General features: G+C 41.1%; 1 protein-coding gene across 3 annotated transcripts in view; it reads left to right on the top strand.

The window, feature by feature from the left end:
* trim44 (tripartite motif containing 44) overlaps positions 1 to 17,388 on the top strand; it is a 51,890-nt gene that overhangs the window by 23,158 nt on the left and 11,344 nt on the right. For 2 of the 3 annotated variants that reach the window (XM_032522863.1, XM_032522864.1), the window contains exon 5: positions 2,273 to 2,295. The exons of the other annotated variant lie outside the window; for it this stretch is intronic. In XM_032522863.1, the coding sequence (XP_032378754.1) occupies positions 2,273 to 2,295 (23 nt within the window). The remainder of the gene's footprint in view (positions 1 to 2,272; positions 2,296 to 17,388) is intronic. 3 annotated transcript variants of the gene reach the window in all.

Raw genomic sequence — 17,388 nt, 5'->3', positions numbered from 1 at the left:
AACTGTAAAATTGCATGGCTGCCTAATCTGTAACGCTTAGTGATTTCATGTTCACTCCGCTGAAAAAGTGTGATCCTTGTGGCAAAAAATCTTTTCAGCTTGTGTCCTTGGCCTATGTCTTCGTCTTGCTGGGGTTACTGCTGCCATTTCACCAGGAGGCGGATGCGAGTAAACCCGCTTCCAGGTTGACTCCTGCGTTTAGAGGCGGAGAATTTCCCCCGCAGAATAGAGGCGCCTTCTTACTGACGGTCTTTGTAAATACCACGGAATATATAATTAGGCGCATTTTATGCGTATCCTCCCACCTTTTTGAGTGGGACTGCCGCTTTCCACATGACCCTCCCACAAACGCATAGAGAAAGTGAACTTGTCTCTTCTTGCTCATGTGGCAGGCAATCTGCAATCTTACCCATGTTTGTAAATAGCCCCCGTTGGTTAAGTCAGTCTTTGTGGGGGCGCTTGGTTAGCTTACCTGGTAGAGCGCGCGTCCATATACAGAGGCTCTGTCCTCGAGGCAGCAGCCGAAGGTTCGTTTTTGACCTGTGGCCCTTTGCTGCATGTCATTCCCCCTCTTTCTCTCTCTCCTCTTTAATGTCTAAGCTGTCCTGTCAAAAATAAAGGCGTAAAATGCCAACAAAAATATCTTAAAAATTAAACAGGCGCAAACGGCTTAATAAATCTAGCCCACAGTGCGTATTACTAATTCAACCCTTACATAGAATGATCAAAGAAATGGATTGGTGTCAAACCAGTGCTGTGTAATGTGTGCTTTAAGTATTTAGTCTACCATCTGAGAATGACTGGTATTATTATTAACATACTATATAGTATACTTTTATTGTTTATGATAATGTTAGTGCAGATACCAAGGCATTAGCAGGGCCTGAGCTTGTTAGCATGCTAACTTCATGGTGATTTGGATCTCTCTAGGGTAATTGATCTAAAGTTAACTTAACGCAAATGTTATACTTAATTAATAAATAAAGCATTCCTATAATGATGTAATAGCTAACTTAATAATAAAGTGAGTTACAGATTATGATATTCCGTGTACAGTCCAGTTACTGGCTCACCGGCTAAGGGTGGTACACCAAAATGTATCCACCATAAAATATTTTTACCCAGGACCAGCAACATAATTAATTTTTAATAGAATCATGTCACCTGCTGCTGTGATAGGTCTAGTTAACCAACCAAGCATTGGAGAAACAGAAAGAGCAACAGCCTTGCAGCAACCAGGCGAAGAGCTTCTTTGGTTTTGCACTCTGATTTTCACAGATTATCTTTTGATTCTATTCAAGTCTTTGACAAGGTAAACCAAGAAGAATCTCACTTGAGTTTCAATATTTGAAACTACTTATTCGTCCAGATCGGAAGAGTCCGCGAGGCAGACATCCAGTCAGTGCTCCGCAGCCTCCACTCATCAGCTCTCCTCGTCTCATCTGATGTGCTGCCAAGGAGCCAGTGCCTTCAAACCGCTGTTAGTTACACAGTGTCAAAATCCCTTGCTGGCACAGCCATCTTTGTGCTGATAGTCAAGGTCCTGTGCTACAGTACAGTGCTGGGCAGAATATTAAAGATAACAAAAGAGAATGTCTTGTGCTCAAGGTCCTCTTGAATGAAAATAAACCAATTGAGGCTATGAATGGTATACCAAGTGGTTTGGCTGTAGCACATGACTGTGATTTTAAGTGCAGTGCATGGATACAGGAGCTGTGTGTCTGGCATGCTCAATACTATATAGTAGTATACCGGCATAGATTCATACAGTAGCTATAATTTCAATATTTCAAATAGGCCTTGTGAAATAATACATTTTCATCTTGTGGAAATCAAAACAGAATCTGAAATGGGATTCACTTTTTTATTTGGCACATGATTAAACCTTGTGTCTGTTTTTGTAACCTTCACATACTGGCAAGTCAACAAATCACGTCCGTAATTTTGACATGGAAGAAAATCTTTAAAGCCCCAATCACTTTTAAACAGAAAAGCCAGCACATGAATAATTTTTGTGGCTCACTCGGTGCTTTGTTCCAGACTGCTCCTTTTTTAAAATCGTTTTGAATATACATGAGCTCAACTGGCGGATGAAAGTGAAAATGAATTGGTCAGATTAAGAGCCACACCAGCTGTGGACCACGTTGATGTACAATTATGTTGTCTACCTGTTTTATTTGTTATGCACAACAGATGTGCAAAGATTTTAAATATGTTGTTCTCTCTCTCTCTCTCTCTCTCTCCCTCTCTCCCTCTCTCTCCTTGTTTTCAGCGTGACATTGAGGCCAGGCCAAGGTAAGACTGCCAGTATGATTCATTTTCGCCCTTTCATAACACGATAGTTAGTGCCATTAACCACCATGAGACTGATGAGTATTCATTCTGCATAATATCACACGCACACAAACACATATCCCCCTCTTATAGTGACTCACTCAAGCAACTCACATACTCACTACAGACACAGAGTCACCTATGCACATGAAGCCTCCGATGCCTCCGAAGCTAGCCGGTCACATGCGAGTCACGTCGGTGCCCCAGCAAGGCAATTAGTAGCTCTCATCTGTGTGTGCCGGCTGTAATCAGAAGAGGTGACAATCTGCCCGGTCCAGTAAGGGAGCTATGGACAGTGGCTGACAGGCAGTATGTGTGTGTTTACATGCAGCCATACTGTATATGTGTGCGCTTTAATAGGACAAGCTGTTGTGTCATTAGTGGGGTCGAGTCTTGTCCTTTTTATACAGCATAGTATTTACATTAGTTCTATGCCAAAACTGATTATGGGTGCTTGCAGGTAAGGGAGGATAAGAAACATGAGTGGACAGATGCAGCCATATCATTTTTTCCGCTACATTTACAGTTTGTTTGTTTCGTTTTTTTGCCAACACTACATCCCCGACCTTTATCTCCCGTCTGTGTCAGACGATCTGAAATGGATGGTTCTCACCCAGGCTCACACTTATTGATCTGTTGACACGAAACCCTCTCTGCCTCCTTCACCCGGAGCAGGAGCGCTCCTAGCACCACCTGCTGTCTCTGCCTCTCTTCCTGCCTGTCTCTCTGGGCTTTCATCTCAAAGTACTCCTCCCCTCTACAGACACACACATACTCAAACATTATCAGCAAATGCCAACACATCCGTCCTCCGAGAGAAGAACTTTATTTTCTGTGAGACGTTGTTTAAGATGAAGGCTGAATACAAACATAATCCTGTGTGCCACAAAATACAGTTTTTATGGACAACATGCAAGTTTTCCGCAAACAGAAATTACATCTTTAATTTCACTTTGTACTGTTAATACCCTGCCTTCTCGTGGGAAATGTACTGTGTTTCCTCCCTGGAGTGTAATGTGCCTTGCTTTTAGAGCAAAGAAAGTCATAACCATGGCTGGTGCACTTTGCCAACATGTAATATGTTATTGATTGGTCAGCCGGTATTATGACCCTGCTCTGGAGCAGATGGCAGCGAGCTTGGACCCAAGGGTGAAATGGAGCTAGTGGTTTGCCCTTGATGAAGGTTAGACTCTATATCACTACACACACACACACACACACACTCACACTCACTCTCTGATATAATTACTCTCAAAGTCCCCCGTATTGCCCTAAAATGTAGTTGGTGCAGAATCTACTGCGGCTAGAATGCTAGGAGAGAAATGACTTTTTGGAGAGGTTAGTAGAAAAAAAAGCAGTGATAAAAGGAAACTCTGAACGGTTTAATGTAATATCTCGATAGAGATTACAGCTCTTAAGGTTTGAAGAAACAAAAGGTGAACTGGTGAAAAGGAGATGCAGTGCAGTCGGTAGAGGGAGAAAGGAGGAGCAGGAGGAGAAAGAAGGAGCAAGATCAAGCGAGGAGTAGTTGTTTCGGGTAATGTGCAGTGGGATTCCAGACAGCAAATTGATTATGAAGCAGAAACATTAATCCGCTGTCTGAGCCCCATATCGCTGCTGTAGACAGAGCCTCCCCACAGGACAACAATCCTGCACCCACTTGCATCTTTCCTGGACTTTTTCATCAATACAATCCCCTGCCTCTCCCCAAGCCTCTTAACATAGGTACTCCATGCCTGCCAAGATTGTCTTCTGAATATAAATCTTGCTCTGCTCCCCTCAGCTCAACCTTCTCACTGCTGCCTCTAATGTGAGGCATTGCAAATTCCGCATGCATTCCATTCAGCCCATGTCCCTGATGTGGGTCTTTTATACATGTGTTTGTGCATGTGTACAGTATGTCTGTGAGTTTGTCTCTGTATTAGCATATGTGTATATATATGCACAAATGCGCCTGATAGGAACAATATCATCTGGATCATGTGTTGCCATCTCTTTGTAAACCATTTTTGTGTGTGCATATGTGCATGTAAAAATGTGGCCAAACATATGGGTTATGCTAGTATCACATAGGGTATTATGACATTTAATGTGTCTGCTATGAAAAATTTAATTAGAAGATACAGTATATGATTACATGTTGCACTTAAACTCATAACTACAATTCTATTTGTCTCTCATAGTCTACACATACTATCTGCTTTCTTTCTGGAGGCACAGCATTCCTTTGCGTTCACCCCCTCCCTGATCACATTGGGCCTTGGTACATCAGGAATCACCATACCACAGATCAAAAGAGGAGAGAAGAGTGTCTCTGAATGTCCTTACACACATGCACACACAAACACACACACACACACACACAAAGGAACGATGGGGAGAAAGGGTTTAATTCTGCAGTAATGCTTTAATTCCTGAAAGCTACTTTTATGTTGTCTCCTGAGAAATTCTCCTCCTCCTGAGAAAAGAGAGAAATAGAAGCAAAAATAGTGAGACTGTCAATGAGAGAAAAAGAGTTGTACACTAAGGAATTCGGCTTGTTAGACTTAAATTTGCTCTCCTCTTGGGACGTGAGAAGATTTATTTTTTGAATAGCTATGTAGAAGTACAGTATTTCTATGTCTTTTGGGTTGTACGACTTAAAGTTTTTAGCTTGTCGGTTTTGGACATTTAGCCAACATGAAGGAGTCCTTGGCACACTCCTCAAAGGAGTCTAGGGTTTCCCGTCCTTTTCTGAAACTAGCTTAGGTGTAAGAGAGAGAGAGAGAGAGAGATTGGTGTACCTGTGTCCAGTTTCTTTGTTTTTGATATCCGCATGCGAACCAGCACATCACCAGAAAAGGTGTGTGTTTCCCCTGTGTTTATAATTGTAACTATAACTATCAATGTGGCCAAAATGTTAAGATGGTAACAGTTATGTCAGAGATGTTCTTGCCTGACAGATATAAAATATATACAAATATTAGAAACACACTGTAAACGTATTTCTTTCCCATGTCGTTGGCAGTCATTTTGCCAAACAGACGTACAATTGGTGTGTGATGTGACCTAATTTGATGTCTGTACAGTTGATGCGTTGTGTGTTTGTTTGACGCGCTGCTCCCAAAAAACCAAAAGACTTTTAACAGAACTGACCAAATATCTCTGAGAGCAAACGGTGGTGACTCCATCAACATGATTCTGGTAGTCTTTATTATCTCATTAGGTTTGCAACATTGTACGACTGTATGTGTAGTTACAGTGTAAGGTTAATTGCTTAGTTGCTAAATATGGCTAACTTTGCAGCTGATGTAGCTGATAATCACAATTCACATCAGGTTACTCATTACACAGACACTTCCGAGTAGCATATACAGTAGAATAAGCCATTGTTTGGTTGTTGTGCATCATAATTGAAATTTCAAGACACACAAATTAAAGCTTGCTTAAACATAAAGTTAGCATGTTGAAATATTAGCCTTGTGAACAAAAAGCTAATTTAGGGGCATAGCTGTCTGTCGTGACAGCTGCATTTCTGAACTATAGCTCTGAATACTAGTTCAGTATCATAGGAACAGTCAAAACCATAAACCCTGAGCTTGATTGCCCAGATGTTGTTGGCTTTTTCCCTGCCACTACTGGGGGGAAAATTCTATAAACGCAGATAACAGTCAACATTGGTATAGCTAAACATCCACCAATACAAGCAGTGAAGTGTTTTGAAAAGCAGTGTCATCTTTTAGTTAGGTTCTGTCGGAGATGCAACTGGCAGTTGTCTTTGCCTCTCACAGTGAGCCTTCCCTTGTGTTTTTGTATCTTGTCATTCTAACTATAAAAAAAATAGCAATGAAAGTGGGAGAAAGCTCAAAAAAAACTTTTCAGTTTCACCCTTGCTAGTTGTCGTTGATTGGCTAGTTTCTCTAGCTTTTTTTCTGACTTATTCATCGACACTCGTCTACAATAGTAAATACCTACCAAAGAAAGGTATTTTTTTTTAAGTATAGTCGTATGCAGTGCAGGTCAAACTGCTGGATGAATGCATGTCATGGAAATAAAACAATGAGTAGAGTGAAGCACATGTGAATTGTAAGGGGCATGTCTGTGTGAGCGTATCGCACTAACTCACTTATCACTCAGTTCCTGCTTGATATTTTTTTCAAAATGTGCCTTTTTGTCTGTATCAGTTTTATTTTATTTGCAGAGAGAACTCATTTAAACAGAAGAATTATCAGCTGGGAGTGTAAAACCCCAGGGCATTCTGTCTGAAAACATGTCACTCCAGGGGAAGAGAGAGAAAGTGATACAAGGGCATAGGGGAGATTCAAAATTCATACATATCAAACAAAGGAGAGGAAATATATAAGAAATGGACATAAATAACTGGGATGCAAGGGAGGTGGAAGCTTTGGCTGACAGTAACTGTATCTGATCTCCTTAACAAAAACCAGCATAAAACCTAATACCTTTAGCTAATAAGGTTGTGGTTTGTTTTTAGAGCTCAAATCTGCTTCATGATCAGTACAGCTATGAGAGGAGAAACACCATCGGAATCAAGAAAAGGTAAAGCTTTGTGCGGTAATGTGGCAAGTTTGCTTAGCAAGAGTGATGGAGCTCCATCTGAGCATATAAATTACACTGTAATTACACTAAAATGGTAAAGCCTGCTGGGAAATGTGGCACTTCTGGATACAACGCATGTCCTCCCATTCATTGCTCCAATCACTCACGTCACCGCTGTATACCCAGAGCTCCTGTCCTGCTTTGCTCACTTTATCACGCATGCATTGGCCAAAACACACACACACACACACACACACACACACACACACACCACACACACACACACACACACACACACACACACACACACACACACACACACACACACACACACACACACACACACACACAGCTGAGGAGTGGGCAAAGTCTGCCTAATCTTCATTTCCTTCCCTATTCTTTTCACTTTTACATATTGTCTCTAACATGCACTCCCATACACTGTATAAAGCTGACATTATTTACACCTATACATGAATAATGTACTATATAACTTCTTTCCCTCTGTAATTCAGTTTTAAAGACCCTCTCTCACTGACATAATTATTTATGTATAATTTTTCTCAAATCCCTCGTAATCTGCCATCATCGCATGCTTGCTGACAGACGAGAGCAATGGGGCGAATCGCTCACTTTGTCTCGCTGAATGAAGGCTGTAGACCACCCTCCATCAGGGTGTACATTCACACGAGCACACAAACTCAAGGAAAAGGGGGCTGACAGGGAAGCGAGGCGGGCACTTCGGGGACACAGCTTATCTGTCTGTCTGAGCTGCTTGCCCTTCGCTGGGTCACATTGAGGGGTTGAGTGAAGGGAGGTGTCAGGGGAGCGTGGCTAGAGGAAACAGTATGGAGCCCAGAGATGAGGGCATGCAGAGAGCTGCCTTCCCTGTAGTTAAAAATGAACATGGCTTCCTATAAAAAGAGCCGCTACAGGCCCTCTCGCCTCTATCACTTTGCACGTGTGTTTGTGTCAACATGCCCTTGATAATTTTAATATATGAATGTGTATTGTCCAGCTGCTTGTTGTGACTGCACTAAAACATCTTTATTAATCCAAACTCACTCACTCACTCACTCACTCACTCACTCACTCACTCACTCACTCACTCACTCACTCTCCTTCTCTCCCTTCCTGTATTTCTGTGTGTATGTGTTTCTGTATTATCTTCTTCTCGTTGCTCTCTCTTCTTTCTCTCTCTCTCCCTTAGCCATCACCATTCCACAGGGGTGGATCTGAGGTCCCAAATGAATGCAAAGCACACACAAACCAAACTGACAAATACAGAGACATGCATTTAGATGATAAGAGACTATAAGCATGCATAATTCATGCCACACACGTCACACGTTCTTCCAGTTTTTTAAATGTCATTATTTTGTGTGTGTATGTGTGTGTGCACGCTTCTGTTTTGCTTTGTCTTTTGTGATGAATAATGGCAGTTATTTGTTTCTCCTGAATACAAATGAGCTAATTCACCTACAAAAAAACACTCCACTCATCTATCTCAGTTTTGCATGCGAGAGGCTCAGTCCTCCAGTGCAGCATCCAAACCTTCCAGTGCAATATGGTTCAAAGAGCAAGTTGAGAAATGGAAGCGTCCTAATTGAATGTCCTGTTAAATTGGCAAGGATGACTCATGGCTGTATACCACCTGTCAAAAATGCAAAGGAGACCGGAGAGTGAGAGATGTATTTTTGGGAAACAGACATGACGGGTATGAATTTATTTTTCAAACAGAAACAACTTCTTTTGATAGTGGATATGACTGCTACCAATATAAGTTTGACGTAGTTTATGGTTTTGAATTTCACCAGACCTGAAGTGGCACGGCTACTGGAATTATCTAGTTCGTTAATTTCCTTCAGCATAGGCGTGTAAGGGCCAGGGACACAGCATAGAGCTTTGTACAGGGTTTTGAGAGTGCTTCTATTGATCTGCTGTGTAGATAGATATGAGAGTTCTGGCAAGTGCTGCATGCCTTGTCTGTAATCCCAGAGAAGGCTATATAGTGCGGCAGAATCGGGTTAATGCTGTGTTTGTGCTGATTCTTTGAGCCCATAATGCCGATGAATAATGGATTGTTGATCTATGTGTGAAAAGTACATCTCTCTCTCCCACATACCTTCCTTTGCCTTCCATTGTTTCTGTTATATGATTAGAAGAAGGTGTTAACACAAGGTATTAATTGTGTATTTTGCTTCGCAATCTGCTAGTTAACTGAAATAACATAAGAAAAATATATCCCCTTCAGTATATAATCAAAACCTACATGGAAGCATGTATAGTGTATCCTACTATTTCATTTATACTTATGTTCTGTGCTGTGTGACTGATTTTTCTGCTGTAACACTAAAATTTCCTATTTTATTGGATCAATATCTATCTATCTATCTATCTATCTATCTATCTATCTGTGTAGTCCTTTGGTTAAGACAGTTTAATAGTGTTAGCAGCATAGACTGTAGAGTGGGCGGACGGCCATTTTGCGGGATAAAGGTCTAGAACCAAAACGTTGCTTATTAATGTAATTTTGCAAGTTGGACAGTGTAAAGGATTTTGTTTGGAGAAGTTTTGAACTACTCATCCCTCTCCTACGCATCAATATAATAATTGGGCTATAAATGCTGTGTTGGGCATATTTATCAATAAAACATATGACCTAGTAATGCTTATGTATGCGTATCCCCCTCCCCTTAATAAGTTCACTAATGAATGGCAGCCCTACTATTTTTATACTGAAATGTGCAAAATTCCCGAGCTTAACTTCCCTTGGAAAAATTCTGGAAATATCCCAATCCTTTGTCAGCATAGTGACTTCATGCCTTAAGAAAATTAATGATTGTCAGTTTCATTATGCTTTCATTGAAAAGCTGAAAAGAGAGAGAGATTTAACAATTTAACAAGGGGCACCAAATGATTCTTTAAATATTCATATTTGATCAAATTGGTCTTACTCTGTAGAAAAGAAGGCTTTATATATGCTAAACCCAGTTGGTTGAGAACCTTTGCGATCCATATTTTACATATCAGGCTAATGCTCTTACCCAGAGGGACTTTATGAGACAAATAGAAGACATTTATATGTGAACCCTTATGTCATATATGAGAAATGTATATGTGAATATCCTTTTAGGATGGTATTAAAGACATGCAAAGATCAAATGCCATGAAATATAGTGATAAAAGTGTAGTTTTTGAAGAATTTTGGAAATGAAATCAAGCTCAGGGATGGAGTAATCAGGCTATGACAAGATGAGCATAAGGTGTAACCTCTTTAGATGTATATTTCAGCCGCACGAAGAAAGATATTGGGTGACTGCTGAATAGGAAAGGGGAAAAGAAAGTGGAGGGCAAAACCGCTAAACTACAGCAAGCTTTCTGGGCAGGTTAATACGGAAGGAAAAGGCATGAAAAATGAAAAAGAGCGTGGCAAATAATATTTCAGAAAGCTCCAGTGCACAAGACAGCAACAATAGGTTAGTCTCTGATGGTACACATCACCAAGCTTCCTGGTATGATAATTTTATATATTCCAGCAGTCCATATTTTGTTATATCTGCTTCAACAAATACCCTTCCTGATAACCTTGTGCTATCTAATATGTAGCCCGGTGTTAAACATCCTACTGAGACACCTAAACTGAAAAACCCTACCCGCTTTTTTCCCAGGACTCGCATTCATTCATTCAACGTTCTCTGTGACTGTAAATTGAGGCAGAACGTGTCATGTTTATGTCACATCGTAAGACGTGTTGATGTGTTATTATCTGCTTCATTATTAATTGAGTACAGAACAGCGTTTCTATGGGCTTCCAGCCTGACTTGTTCATTCTTTTTTCCCTACACCTGCTCATTGAATTACCCACCCAGACTTCTCTAACTGCCCCATCTACCCATCACATTGTCATAGACTCCTCTGCGGTTTGTGTGTTCAGTTAACAGGAAGGCTGTGAGGGTTTGCTATCAGAAAAAAAAAAGAAAAAAAATAGTCCGTGCGTGTGCGTGCATGTGTGCGTGCAATTATTCGAAAAGAAGAAAGTGAGAGGAAAGTGATTGAGGAAGTGCACGGATGGAGAGAGTTGTCAGACAGCAGGAGCTGGGTCGCTACATCAAAGATGCAGATGTTGTGATTTTCTCCTTTTTTTTTTTTTTAAATCTCCATCACATGTCAAATCACGTCTGATGAGATACAGCTCTGGTGCAGGCGGCAGCAGTAATGAAAGAATCTTCGAGTTCCGAATCTGTGATTTATGAGCAGTATTTCCCAGCAATTCACATGCCTTGTCTCAGGATTTGTTGCTGTCAGAATTTAAAATATGATATATCGTGTATAAGAGTAGTGACACACCACCAAATTATTGTTCTTTTATTTCATTTTTTTTTTTTTATTAAAATATCTGCATGTCCTCTCTAATGGGAGGACATGCATTGTATCTTAATCCAACATATTATTAGCAAATATAACTCCTACTGATGATAGGCTTACTGGCCTATAGGTAAGGTAGCCTTCCACAGATACAGTTTATCCTAAGGATTCACTGTGCTACATCCATGTTAGCTCCGTATTCTATGTAAAAAAAAAAAATGTGTAAAGGGTCTAGACCGCCCTAAACGCTATTGTAGGCCTAGTGAAATCAGGTTGTTGAATGATAGCGCAGCAGGAACGAGGGCTGGGGTCTGTATTTAGTTACTTAGCCACTGTTTATTGTGGTGGTTAAATGGTTTTATGTTTTTAAACTATATTATTGTTATTGATTGTTACTGTTGACTGGTGCTGAGAGAGTGCAATAGGGCATACTGTATTTCATTGCTGTGGTACTTGTACTAAAGTGCATATGACAATAAATTTTGAACTTGAAATATGCAACTTCATTTTTCCTTAAAATAGTAGGGGGTCCCTGCTCCGTCTCTCTTTCAGTTAAGGGGTCCTTGGTTGAAAAAACGTTGGAGACCCCTGGTCTAACCCAATGCTAGCAACTCTGTGAGGCTGTGCTTAGGCAAAGCGGTGCTTGGACATTAGCATGCTAACATGCTCGCACTGATTATGCATGCTTACCATTCTAATTGACCATGTTAGCATGCTAACGTTTGGTATCGGCTGATACCAGTGGTTGATTAATAAACCGTATGCCTCGCTGTGTGGATGTGACTGGGATCCTTCTTTTTTGTGTGAGGCAACGTCAGGCTTGACTTAAACATTACTTTCCTAATTTTGTAATAATAAATAATGCACCAGCAAAAGAAATCTTCAGAATTAGCATGAATTACTATTCAAGTGTAAACCTTTTAGAGCTGTAGAGAAAAAGCCATAATGCATTATTAGGGGTTCATGAATTTCTGTATGAAATTTCATTGCAATCCATCCAATAGTTGGTGTGATAATTCAGTCTGGTTCAAAGTGGTGGACAGACAGAGGGACATCTCTGGAGCCATGCCACTAGCATGATGCATGCTGCATGGCTAATAATAGTTGTAGCATGAGCACGAAGGATTTTTTTCTTTTTCTTTTGATGTGCGTCTTGCGTGCTGTAGGCAATGTGCGGGTACTTTTGAGTTTTGTTTGCATTTGAGAGTAACGTCATTTGGCTCGGGTAAGGCAGATATGACACACTGTACAGGAAGTGGACTAGGTAATTAGAGCTCCCTCTTCTCCTGTCTTGTATCTTGTCAGGGAATTAGACCCATTTACAAACGGGAAAAATAGATTCTCTGCAAACTCTTTGCATATTGCCTCTCCCATTTCCTCTCTCTCTCTTTCACACACACACACACACATACTTTGGCTTGTTTGTGTTCTATCCACAAGGCAGATTGTCATACTGAATCTGTAAAACTTTGCCTTCCACTCTATCATGCATGCAATGCTCACACACTCATACACACACTCACACACTCACACACACACACAACACACACACACACACACACACACACACACACACACACACACACACACACACACCACACAGTGAAAGTGCTCAGAAAATGTCACACTGTGGAAAAACATTCATTATTCATTCTACAGCCACACATAAACACAAGGCACGCACACACGCACACACACACACACAACACACACACACACACACACACACTCACACAGTTAGGGTAATTAGGGGAAAGACGGAAAGAACAAGGCAACTGTCTCGGCACAGACAGGAAGATGCTTTCCTCACACAATCTCACCTACTGTGTCCCCTTTAACCACACACACACACACACACACACACACATATGCACATCACAGTGTGTTAGCCTTTGGGTGGAATTACAGGTCTGATTTCAGCGGTTTGGAGATGTAGGAGGACGATAGTGGCAGGCTCACCAAGGGGCAATGAATCACCGCTTTATCAAACTTCTAGCCCTAGGTGACTGTACACAGAACAGCAGCACACACAGCCACAAACACACGCACCACCACACACACACACACACACACACACACACACACACACACACACACACACACCATTGGCAAACATCTCCCTTCCACAGTTGGACACAGCAACAACGTCAGAGCACGTGTCTCAGGGATCAGTGGGGCAGTTGTCAGGCCACTCTCCCTTCTTCCAGTCCACAGTGTCCCTCTGCTCAGATATTCTCAGGGTGAGGGGAAGGAGGAGTGAGCGAAGGTTTGGCATGTTTAATTCAGCAGCTTCACGACAAGTCTTGTCACCATGTAGATTTATAGTGCTGGCTGGAGAGGAATGAGGAGATAGTGGGATTTTAACCACCTCAGGATTCTAATGGGAGATTAAGCATGCACTCTACAAAATCACCTTAATCCAGCGTTGTTCTGTGAAGGGAAAAATTAATTGCTTTTTCTGACGGAGGCCTCGTTTGCACATCCGAGTTTCCCTTTTGAACCACACAATTTTTCACAAGTTGTTTTTATAGTTGATATTTTTGAATTTATCCACATACAGTATGGAGAGACATTTGCATGTTTTAAATAGAGATTATGTCTTCAATCCACTGTGGTAAAAATCCAATTCTCAAGGATGAGCATGCCTCTCAATTTAAATTTTTCTGAAACAATGAAATTGTTGATGAAATACCAGATAGGAGCATGTCACCTTCAGGAGTAGGCAGTCTTTATGACTGATGTTTTACAGGATGCATTAGTACACATAAAAGTTTATTAGTCAGGCAGCACTGGGGAGCTGTCAAGCCCCATAACTATAGTTCACGTTTGCATCAAAGCACAAATTTTACATTTCGATCTTTTCTTTAAAGAGATTATTGCTGTTAATTTTTATTGTTGAAGAAGATCGTTGTGCTGCACCCTAAGGGAAGTCCTTTATTCTTCCATGTGTTTAACATTCTGCAAAGGAAACAGTGGGGAGGGATGGAGAAGGCATGCGAGACTTCTATCAGCCTAGATGAGAGTTGCGACAGTCTGGAGCCCAGGTTTTCTGGGCTGTCTGTCTGGGTGTCCTTCACGCTGAGGGCTTGGAAGACAGGGCTTGGATACTGGGGAGGGGGACATTTCATGTGACAGAAGGCTTTGCCTAATGGCCAGTCTGTTCTCCAACTCTGTCTTGTTTTTCTCTGTCTCATAGGCGCACTCTTTTTTTTCTCTCCTCCTCCTCGTCGCTGGCCATATGTGCCTCTGACATCCCTCCATCTCTGATAGGGAGGAGTACAGACTGGGGAGGAGTTCCCCCAAGTGTGGCATAACCAAGCTTTTAATTTCAAAATCTCTCCAGAGCCATCCAGATTCCGGGACAGCTCGTCCGGGCACCTGGGCAGTTCACTGACGAAGGTGGCGCCAGTGTTCTGCTGTTAGAGAAGGGGCTTGTTTGAAAGAGGACACAGGGGGCCGCTCTGCCAGCCTGCCAAGTGTGTGGGCGCTGCTGTGACCAGTCAGTCTTCATAATGGCTGTCTGGCCGTGGGACAGAGCCAGCTCACTGGTCAGATGACTGACTGTGCCGATCAGGCTAGGAAGGACTCCCTTCAGTAACCCTGGATCAATGGTGCCTATGGAGACGACAAAGGGCTGAGAGGGGAAGGCATGACAGACGTGGGCGAATGAAGGGAGAGATGGGTAGTAGAAAAAAAAAATTAAAAAGTAGAAAGAGGGCATAATCAAAGACAGAGCCTGGACCAAGAAATAAAAGTATGAAGTCACAAAGTGGAAGTCACAGAAGAGGAAATAGGGAAAGGAGAATATAAGAAGTCTAAAGTGAAAGGGAGAGCGGGGACAGCGTAGGTACTCACTATTCATACCTATAAGCTGATGCCGTGTGCTTTCTGAAGGACAGATAAGTTTATCTCTCCAATGTGTTTTTCTCTCCCTTTCTCACTTGTGTAGGCTTGAGATTCAAACTTCAAAGGAGTATTAGATACTAGAGAAATTTCATTTTAAGCCAAAGGCATAGTCTATATTTAAAGTTTGCATGGTTGTTTGTTTTGCAAAACTTTCAATGCAGGAATAGGAAGTTTCACTCTGCTTGGCATGAATCTGATGCCCAGAGCTGGGACCTGTATAATGAAGCAAGATCAGCCTGCTGTGCCTGAGATATGGGGGTCAGTAGGCCTAATATTAGTGGTCATAGATAGCTGTATCGACTTCAATCAGAGAAAGACTTCTGATCCAGCAAAGGCCATTTACACATTTAAGACGTGGGAATTAAATCCCTAATCGCATGCAGCAGGATGAAGACTGGATTCAATAGAGATTGGATTACTTTGCTTGGGGAAATGGTCCTTACAAAAGCGAAGAAAATAAGAGTGTAAGCACCTTCCTATAATACAAAACTTTGAAATAGTCAGTACTCAAGTGTTTTTGAGAACCAACTTCATTATTAAAAGTCGTGCTTTAATTGTAGTTTCATGAACAGAAGCGAACAGGACATAAAACCACACCAGCACTAGCATCCATGTGAGGCTGTAATGCCCTTTACACTCCAGAAAGCACATTTCTCGTATGGAGACAACGTTCAGAGACAACTTTTGATTTTTGATTTTCTTCCACTTGAGAGGCAGAAAGTTAAAGTTTAGCCTGAAGCCGTGTTGCTACCTCTGCAAAGGGCGTATCCCCAGGTGAACATGAAAGGGTTTTGCAAAAAGGTGGAGGTAGAGTGTGCTGCAGTATTTCAATCAGTTTCTTTAATAACTAGAGCCCAACCGAGAAAGGATGTTTAAGATACGAACATTTGGTTACTCAAAAATAAATAACCAAATAATCCAGAAATGCGTTACAAAACATAAACAGGTTTCCCTAACATTAGTTATTTGTAGTTATTAATGAGTTTGTTTTATTGTCACAGCAGAACAGAGGAACTTCAAAATATATTAAAGGGCTGATAAATAAAATGTATAAAAATACAAACTTAAGATATGAAACTTAATGTCCTTTGAACAAAAACACATTAACAAAAAAAGGTCAGTGTTGCTAACAAGGACATTGTAGAGCGCCCTCTGGTGGACAAACTATGCAACACCAACGCATTATTGACCGTCCATTTTTATTTTTGAAATATTCATTTATTAATAATTTATTGACATATAAATGATTCTGATGAATGAATGTAAAAAAATTTATAAATGCCGATACCAATATATCGGGAAATGCCTAATATCGGCCAATAATATCAGCCCGCCAATATATCGGTCGGGCTCTGTTCAACATGTTGGCAACAACAACAATGGTTTTATAGAAGGATTCTATGAAACATAATATGTTGCAATGGGCTGCAGTATATGATAGAATTAATGTACATGTCTAGGAAAACATACACCTCTGAAATCCAGTTAGTTGTCATACACTGTATTTACCCAGTGTCTGTACATTTCTGTCTCACTTTAAGACAGTACTTGTACAGACTGCTGAAGGAAACTGTGTTATTAAGTACATGGTCTCTCTTCGTGTCACTTAACTGTGTACTTCATCTCAGCATCCGTCCTGGGAGAAATGTTAACCTACAGCTGTGCCACTGTGTGACATAGGTTACCATGGCATTGCTTTAATGTCTCTGATTAGCATGTGACCACAGGTGCAGCCTGTGAGTCAGAGTTTTATTATTATTGATTGATTGAGTGATTGATTGATTTGTGTAATGTTGGAATTTTTAGGTTAGGATGCATAGGGATGGCAGGCACTCAAGAATACCATTTTTCTTTTTCTTTTCTTCATAAAATGGTTCCTGTTTTTATGCTTCCACGCCAGCAATAGCCATGGTCGGAGGTGTTATGTTTTCGCGTTGTCCATCCATCCTATTTTTTCGTGAACATGGTATCTCAGGAACGCCTTGAGGGAATTTCTTCACATTTGGCTCAAATGTCCACTTGGACGCAAGGATGAACTGAGTAGATCTTGGTTGTCAAAGGTCAATATCACTGTTACCTCACAAAACACTTGTTTGGCCTTTACTCAAATAATGCATACGCTAATTACGACAAACTTTCAAAAGGTCAAAGATCGACTTCATTAATCATAACGTTCTGAAATAACACTTTTCTTGCCATTAGTCAACTCCAAAATAACCCCAGAGCAGAATCAAGATTGTG

The sequence above is a fragment of the Etheostoma spectabile genome, chromosome 8 (assembly GCF_008692095.1).
Source record: "Etheostoma spectabile isolate EspeVRDwgs_2016 chromosome 8, UIUC_Espe_1.0, whole genome shotgun sequence".
NCBI lineage: Eukaryota > Metazoa > Chordata > Actinopteri > Perciformes > Percidae > Etheostoma > Etheostoma spectabile.
The sequence above is the reverse complement of the archived record's forward strand: the minus strand, read 5'-3'. Positions and strand labels throughout refer to the sequence as shown.